At 46.7% G+C, this 8407-nt stretch overlaps 1 protein-coding gene across 1 annotated transcript; it reads right to left on the bottom strand.

The window, feature by feature from the left end:
• Nucleotides 1–1075: 1075 nt before the first annotated feature.
• On the bottom strand, nucleotides 1076–2549 carry LOC144172678 (uncharacterized). Its single transcript, XM_077701314.1, has 3 exons — nucleotides 1372–2549; nucleotides 1228–1303; nucleotides 1076–1172 (listed from the first exon to the last, which is right to left on the bottom strand). The coding sequence occupies exons 1-3, from the start codon at nucleotides 1544–1546 to the stop codon at nucleotides 1076–1078; spliced, it is 348 nt and encodes a 115-aa protein (XP_077557440.1). The 5' UTR covers nucleotides 1547–2549.
• Nucleotides 2550–8407: the final 5858 nt, after the last annotated feature.

Genomic DNA, 8407 nt, shown 5'->3' with positions numbered 1-8407 from the left:
CCTGTCTTCTATTCTTGCCTTCCGGCACCAAACGTAATTCATCATGCATGTTCAATATAGAGGTCAAAAGATGCCGAAAGCATTTTGTCCGGTCAAAGGAAGCGACAGGTGCGCTGTTGAATTTATCCTGGTGCTACTGTTCGAAATTTTTTTTTCCGACATCACATGTCTTTGTGGCATCCCACGCCTCGAAAATATAACCAACATCTCACTGCGGCAGTCAACATTTCGTAGAACCTTTCAGCCCACATGTTTTGCACTGCAATCACGGCTTTACACCGGATGAAACTGAGCATAGCACGCCGAGTCAGAGGAAATATTTATTTAGCTTCCAACATAAATATTGCAGCTGGTGGTATGAGAGGGGGGGGGGGGGGGGGGGCGAAGTGCGAAGACCATATCAGCTTCAGCATATACGTCGCTCAGCGGCTTCAGCTCCCACAGGCAAGCGCAGGAGATAGCAGGAAATTGCTTTTCAACCCACCCTTGCTTCCGGTGGGAGTTGGCCGTGGCCGAACTCCGCTGTAAAAAAGGAAAAAAAGAATGGGTGAGATATGTGCACGCTATGAGCAAAAACAAATGATCTATAAGAAGAGCCAAGCTAACCTGCAATGGGGCAGTGATGCTAGTGCAATAGCAAAACGCGCGTTATAAAATATCACGGGAATGTTTCGTCAATACAATGGGGTGTTCTCGGGACTAATTTTGATTATTTATAACTACGCTTGAAATAATCATGCCGGATGCGGCCAGCAAAACGAAATGGTGAAATGGCGGTCAGGACACTTAGTTCAGCTATAAAAATATGTTTTCTACGTACTAAGGAAGTTTATGCATACCTGAAGGGGAAAAAGGACATAGAAGTGAAATTGAAAAAAAATCACTAGGTAAAGGATAAAATAAACAAACAAATTTCGAGTCTACGTGCTTTTGCAACGGAAATTGAGTCCTAATTGTATGGTCGGTGTGAAATTACGTATGAACAGATTGCGAAATAATCGAGTTCTTTTGAAAGCAGTGCAACTGATACTTATCCGTTTTTTTTTTTTTTTCTGAGAAGAGGAGGAGGGTGTGTTCAGGCGCCGATCACGTCCCTCAGCGCCATCGTCACACGACCCATCGCCTCTTCGTTCCAGTGCACCATGTCCAGCCGCCGGTCCGACCCCATCCGCCTGTAAATGTGTCAGTGTTGATTACACTACAACCAATGTAGCCGGGACAACTTACCGCTCGTACAGGCAATAGCGGACACGACGTCTGCCCAGCACAAAGAGGCGATGGATTTCAAGAGCAACAACTCCGTCTGCGTGAAAGTAGCGCAACGAACAGGTCATTCTCTGCCGCAAACTGTCGTAAAGAGAGACATAGTACCCATAGTCAGCCCGAGGATCCACGCGTTCACGGCATTCAGAATTCGCCAGTGGGAGCTGGACCGCGCAGCGCGGGCCACCGGCGGCAGCGTCATCACGACAACACCACATCCGCGTCCGAGTAACAGCGCCAATACGACCTCCAAATCCGCAATCAATTGGTACGCGTCGTCCATGGTTCTGGCCTGTGAAAAAAAAAGAAGAATGAAAATGGCAGTGTTGATGCAGAAATTCTGAGCATACCCTTAGCTCAGAGGCAGAATTGCATCTGTTGTGCATACCAGACGCAGGTCGTTGGTGCCGATCATCAGGACGACCCTGGGCTCCATGTGGCGGAGGTTTCTCAGGCAACTAATTACGCGGGACCCGGACACTTCCGTGTACGGACTATTCGGTGCCATTTATATTTTTGTGATGGGTATAAATTTGTCTCCACAAATCCTTTGATTCTGTTCTTCGCGTTTCCGTTGATTTCGTTCTCGTTCATGGCGTTTTTTGTTCTGTTCACAGTAAGTCACTATACGGCAGGTTGCTTCGTTTTTACCTCTGTTCATCACTTTGCACCTCAGCATGTCACGGGTTTTCGGTCCACACGCTTCCATGTTATAGATTTATTATGATTATTATTTTTGTGAGGCCACCTGTCTTTTCTTTTTTTACCAGTGAAATCTCTATTCACGGTGCTGTCGCTGCCCTACACCTGTGTCAGGCTGAACTTCCAAAGGCAGCTGGCTATCCCTCTTGTTCTTGTGTTCCTCTCCCTTGCTTCTGGTTCCACTTATCCTAACCTTTCAACAGGATGTTGGTGCTGGAGGAGCGAACTAACTTGCTTCCAGATGTAGAGAACAATAGCGCCGTCTGAGTAAAGAGTTCTGCCAAAACGCTAGCTTTGGTCACGCCGGGTGAAACGAATTGGCCAAGATTGAGGGTCGGACTCTTGGCGACACGCGACGATGTTTTCTTGTTTTATTTTTATTTGGCGGGGGGAAGGTAAATATACGCTGCTGTTAGGTTGTATGGGGGTTGTTTTCCACGGCGGTTTTCCACTTGCTCATTCATCAACAACACCCTCGACGTATGCACGGCGGCAATGTTGGCTTCTCTGTCGACGCCAGAACATGCTGCTCAGAATTATTATACATATAAAAAAAAAAGATCGAAACACGCGACACCATCAACTAAAGCCTTTCTGCGTTTGTTTGGCCTGCTTGCACTATGTAGTTTCTCTCTTGGCCAGGGGGGGGGGGGAGGTTTGGGGGGTTCAAACCCCCAGAAATTTTTAATGCTGGATGTTTTCTTGTCTTTCAAATGTGTTAAAATGTAATGTTGAATGTTGTCCTGTAAAAACTACCAATTATATATGTATATATATATATATATATATATATATATATATATATATATATATATATATATATATACACGCATTAGGGTTGGGGCGCAACCCCCCCCCCCGAAATAAATTTCTGGCTACGCCACTGACCACCACCATCGGCTATTTATGGTGCCATCACCCAGTCACCAAATTTTCCAGAGATTGCATTCGATCTGACAGGAATGAGCTAATCAGTAATTATATTGCATGTGCTTGGTTGAATGAAAATTTTCCGTCCAGCAACGGGGTCATTACAGCGCCAAGATCATTGCATAATTTTGCTCTGCCAACAAAGTTAGATGCCACCTTTCCCAGCAAACTGAGGTCACACGTTTTGAGGTCACACGTGAGGTCGAACTGCAACAGTACAGGCACTGACACAGCTGTTTATTGGAGACAAAACTTCCAACGCCGCTGCATCCATACAAACTTTGCTGCGCTTGGAATGTGAATAAAAAAAAAGAAAGCTGGCATACTCGGATGCAGGAGGCAGAGATTCACCAAAGCTGCTGCGAAGGAACTTTTATTGACCCTTGAAATACTCTCGGCTATGTAATGTTACAATAAGTTCATCAGAAGAAAGATGTGCTTGCCAATCAACGCGCAATGGTACACAAATTTCTTCACTTGCTTGAAATGAACAAGGTTACTGAACATGCTAACTACATGAAGGTTTTGCACGAAATAGGAACCAGTTTCGTTGACAATGGCTTTCGGCTGGTAAATGTTCCTCTCGCGGTTGCATGTTGTTTCCAGGCATACCGAACTCAGCTGCTTTTCCTGAAAACTTTGCAAAACAAAAATTAACAAGCAAGGGTAACAACAAAGGCCTTTATTTGCACTAAGCAAAAGTCATGAGCCCTACAGAGGCGCACAAACTGGCAAAAGACCTTTGTATCTTACAGCAAGCTGAAAAGACAAAAATATAACATAATGGTTATCAAATACAGGGGTGGGACAACAGGGTGAGAAAGCCGTGATGATGGAATCAGCCGTGATGGTTGCAGTGTTGGTGTTCATCAGAGGCACTGCTTTGTGCATATTTTCAGCACGTTTTCTGTAAAACACAATGTCTCTTTACTACATGTGCACCAGCAAAATGCATCGCAAGAAAAAACAAAATGTCAGGAAACATATAAATGTGCAAATGTACATAAAACCCCAGACGCAACCCCATAATTGGGCCGAAAACCTGTATCGCCTAGTTCCCAGATAAAGAAAGGAGGAGCTTATGGATAAGGTGAACAAAAGAGCACTACAAAAAAGGCATTGTCTAGCGTTCCGTCCAGACGGAACGATAAGGAATGCTAATGTTGCGGAACGGCAGCTGTCACTAAAGTTCTGTTCAGGAGGAACGCAACTCTCCGTGAGAGCAATCTGTTGATTTTTATCCAACCGAACACACCGCTTCCTCACACCGCCAGGGTCGTTGTTAATTAGTAATCACTATTTAGTAATTATAAATGGTCGGACTACCTCTAGCTGAGTACGGAAGGAACTCCAAGCTGCTACCCCAAGCCTGCTTGGCAACATGAACAGAAAACAGTCTTTCTTGATATTTATGCAAAGGCAAAACCGCTTGTTTTTTTAAGTTTGAAAGTTAAAGTTGATTCATCAAAAGTAAATGGTTACAAAAAAATTTACAGACTAGCTTTGTGCAGCCATAGTCACTTATAATAATTACAGATTATCGGACGTAACCCTAGCGTTGGCTGCGTCGGCCTTGGCTTCAGTGAGCCGTAGCGGTTCAGCCGGTTGGGTAAAACCAAAATCGACTGCTCTAGCCAACTGAGTTGTAAGGCGGGCGTGAAGTATAGTTATTACAAAAGTTCTAAATGCGGCAAAAAAAAAAAAAAAACAGAGCTCGGCAAGATTTCAACACCCAACTACAACGTCCGTAAGCAGAGGCGTAAGTACGACTATTTCACAACGCGTAGCTTTTACGGGTACGGCAGGAGCCAAGCGGCTATTTCACGACGCCTAGATGTTACGGCTACGGCAGCGACGAGAGTTTTCAGGGCACGCCGGGGCGCGCGCCGGCGAGCGAGCCCGGTTAGTTCACGACGGGTAGGGGGGAGGGGGGGGGGGGGGTTTCACGACGCCAGCGAGACGCCAGCCATATATGGCTACCTTCTGCATTTTTACGGCCAGGCATTGGTGGCCGGGCCACATGCAATGGGAAGGGGCCGCGAATAAAAGTGCAAGCGGTGGCAGCAAGCGGTGGCTAGGCTCCGAATAACAAACCACCCAGAGCTTTTACCATTGAAAGGTAAAACTAGCAGCCCCACGCCGGCCAAAATCGTGGTAAGAACTAAGCGCGCTTTTTCACATCCCCAACACATGCGAACCCTCATGCGGACCCTCATATTCCGCCAGAACACAACAAAGGCTGAACAGAAATAACACTCGCAGCGCGTTAGCGCGAGATTGCGTGCAATGAACACAAAAAGAAAATCCTTACTTGCATGAGGAAGCTGCGGCCGCTCTCACTTGCGCTCGGCGACTTTGTGATGCATTTTTACGCCTTATCAAACGTTTTGGCGTTTTACGGGTTTTACCCATCGCAGATCACAAAACGTCGCACCGCTGTACTCCACCGGACAACGGCGGTGCAGAATGCCCAGAGATACCGAGCAAATTTGCTACCACCGAAGTTCGCACAGACCGCACGGCGTGGCGACAAAAACTGAACGAGTATCGGCAGTATCGGCACCACGACAAAGAAGAGGCAAAAAGTCTGGGGAGCCTGAATGTACCGCCTTGAGGCTCCCTCGAATAGTGCGTTTGGCCGCGCCATCGGTAGCAGAAAGCTGAAACGTAACAAAGTAGCTTTACAGTTTCGACACTGGATGGCGCCACATAAAACTTCAACGCTGTTATGGCTGTAAAATCGTCGCTACAGGAATAAAAAAGGGTTAATTGTACATTTACTTGGTAATGTTATAAAGATATGACATCGACGTATATTCCATGTAACGCACTTTTAGGAGTTCCGTGTGTGTACGTAAATAGGCGCGTTTGAGCGCTTCGGCCGGCGTGATGAAAATCAGCCAATTTCAGTAACAGTTTATACGTGTTCTATTTATCACAGCGCAAAAATTGAACGTAAATGAGTAAAGGAGGTCTTCAAGTTTGATGTGTGAAAATATTGAAACTTCGTCTTCAGCAGCAACGCAGAAAAGTTGCACCAGAAAACCCATGTGTACGTGTAAACTGCCATATGTAGACCAAAATAACTTTAAAACCGCTGAACGAAATTCAGCGAAATTTCGGCAGTATACAAATACATATGCTGGCAACGCGCACACGAAAACACATTGCTCTGCATTAATCCATGTAAAAGTTTAGCGCGAGTGAAGTTGCGCTATTTTAGCTATTTTCAAACGGCCGTATAACAAAATCTATTCGCTGAAACGGAAATTCCCAACGTAACTAACTGCATAGACATCTATTCTATGCACATACCAAACTACATGTAATTACGTCGCATAGTTTTCTCAAATTCTTGCACCGCCCGAAGCAAAAAAAGCAAAAATACAATTTTTCTCTCTTGCAAATTGGCTTCTCCTTCTAAAGCCAAATTAGCTGGAATAGACCGGTAAGCGAGTTCGGAATCTAGAAGACTTCTGCTTTCTAATGATACATTAGCCATGAATGTGGTGCCAACTGGGGCGCAACAGCGCCTACGCAAACATCGTCCAAAACCGGCAGCGCGGGCCGATCGAGTGGGACCGCCACCGAACTGTCCACCCGGAAGGCCTGGCACATACTAAAGGCACTCCTCAACCCAACCAACACAAAGAGAGATGAGAGAAAATTCTTTAATGAGACCGAAGAGGTCAGCCCTGCATAATGCTGGGCTTGCTACTTCAGATGGTTGGTGAACATATGATGAGGGTTATATGCTCACATGAATAATACAAATAAGAAAAGGAAAAAAACGAAAGAAACTCCACCAGACAGACACGCACACATAGGTACATAAAAACAAGAAAAGTCAGAGGCGGTCACAGGCTGGAGTCGAGTCCAGATTCTCTGAGGAAACGCACAAGAGCTTTAAAACCCCGCACGAAGGCACAAACAGCCAATAACACAACTAAACTGATCACTGATGCGGGCCTACCAAAGGACGAGATATTTAGGAACCTAAGGGCAATCTACATCCCCCCTCCCTCCCGCAAGGCGAGTCCGCCCCACCCTATATGGGAATACCCAATGGCACCCTAGATGCACCCATAACCATGCAGGAATTGGAGCAAGCTGTACGAAACCTAAAGCGCAACACTGCGCCAGGTTTGGATGGCGTCACCAATTCCATCCTCAGACAGCTTAACGATGGAGGTGCAGAGAGTCTTTTGGCCTATATGAACGGCCAATGGCTCAACCACACGCTCCCCCAGCAATGGAAGCACTCGACCATTACGCTAATCCCCAAGCCGAGGAAGGAACTCTCCTTTCAAAACCTACGCCCAATCTCGTTGACGTCATGCATGAGTAAGCTTTTGGAGCACATACTGCAAGATAGAGTCAACGGATACCTAGAACAACACCAGATACCCCCCTAATATGCTAGGCTTCCGACCCAACCTTTCAACGCAGGATGCTCTCTTGCAATACCATCGCGACCTACATCTACACCCACCAAAGATAGACAACAGCAAACTTCTATCATTGGATTTACAGAGAGCTTTTGACAGGGTTTCCCACCAAGGAATTCTACAAGCTATCTGTGACCTTAACCTCGGACTCAACTTTTATCAGTACACTTACAACTCCCTATGCGGTCGCACGGCCACGATTGGGCTGGGATCGATGCGCTCATAACCCCTCTCCATGCCGAACAGACAGAGGGACACCACAAGGAGCCGTGCTCTCTCCAATGCTTTTTAACATCACCCTAATCCCCCTGGCGAAAGCCCTCCTCACCATTCCCTCCCTGCGCAGCACGCTGTACGCAAATGATATCGCTCTCTGGGTGACACGGGGATCAGATGGCCAAATTGAACACACTTTACAAAGAGGCCTGGACACCGTGCTAAGACACATACAACCCCTGGCACTAACCTGCTCTCCTACTAAATCGGCAATGCTCATCTTCACCCCACCCGGGAAGAAGCCCTCACCTACCCCCCCCCCCCCCGCCTATAAATCTGAGTCAACGGGGATGACATCCCAGTGGTTCAGCAGCTCAAGATCCTGGCTGACACTCACACACAACCGCTCACCTATCCCAACCTTCCAGTACGTGCGTAGACACGTTGCACAGATCACACATCTTATACGTAGGGTTTCCACCAGAAACAGAGGGCTTTTGGAACAGGATCGCCTGCGCCTGGTCCACTGCGTTTTCCTTAATAGAACACTCTACCAATTATCATACCTTCTCCTACCCCCTCTACCACTCGGAAATTGAACGCCTCGCTGAGGAAAGCGTATCTACATACCGTGCTGCTCCCCCCACACACCCCGAACCACAGGCTAGAGCAGCTAGGTCTGCACAACACCATTTCAGAGCTAATTGAGGCTAACAATATGTCCCAACAAACTCGGCTGGCAGCTTCTCCCACAGGGCAGTTTGTACTACATTGCGTGAAAATAAAACCAACCACCACACAAACAAAATCCATCCCGATCCCACGCTAAATCAGATCACACTTGTGAA

This window comes from Haemaphysalis longicornis, unplaced genomic scaffold, assembly GCF_048455015.1.
Source record: "Haemaphysalis longicornis isolate Haplotype H1 unplaced genomic scaffold, Haemaphysalis longicornis Haplotype H1 scaffold_25, whole genome shotgun sequence".
Taxonomy (NCBI): domain Eukaryota; kingdom Metazoa; phylum Arthropoda; class Arachnida; order Ixodida; family Ixodidae; genus Haemaphysalis; species Haemaphysalis longicornis.
This window is presented reverse-complemented; position numbering and strand designations above follow the sequence as displayed.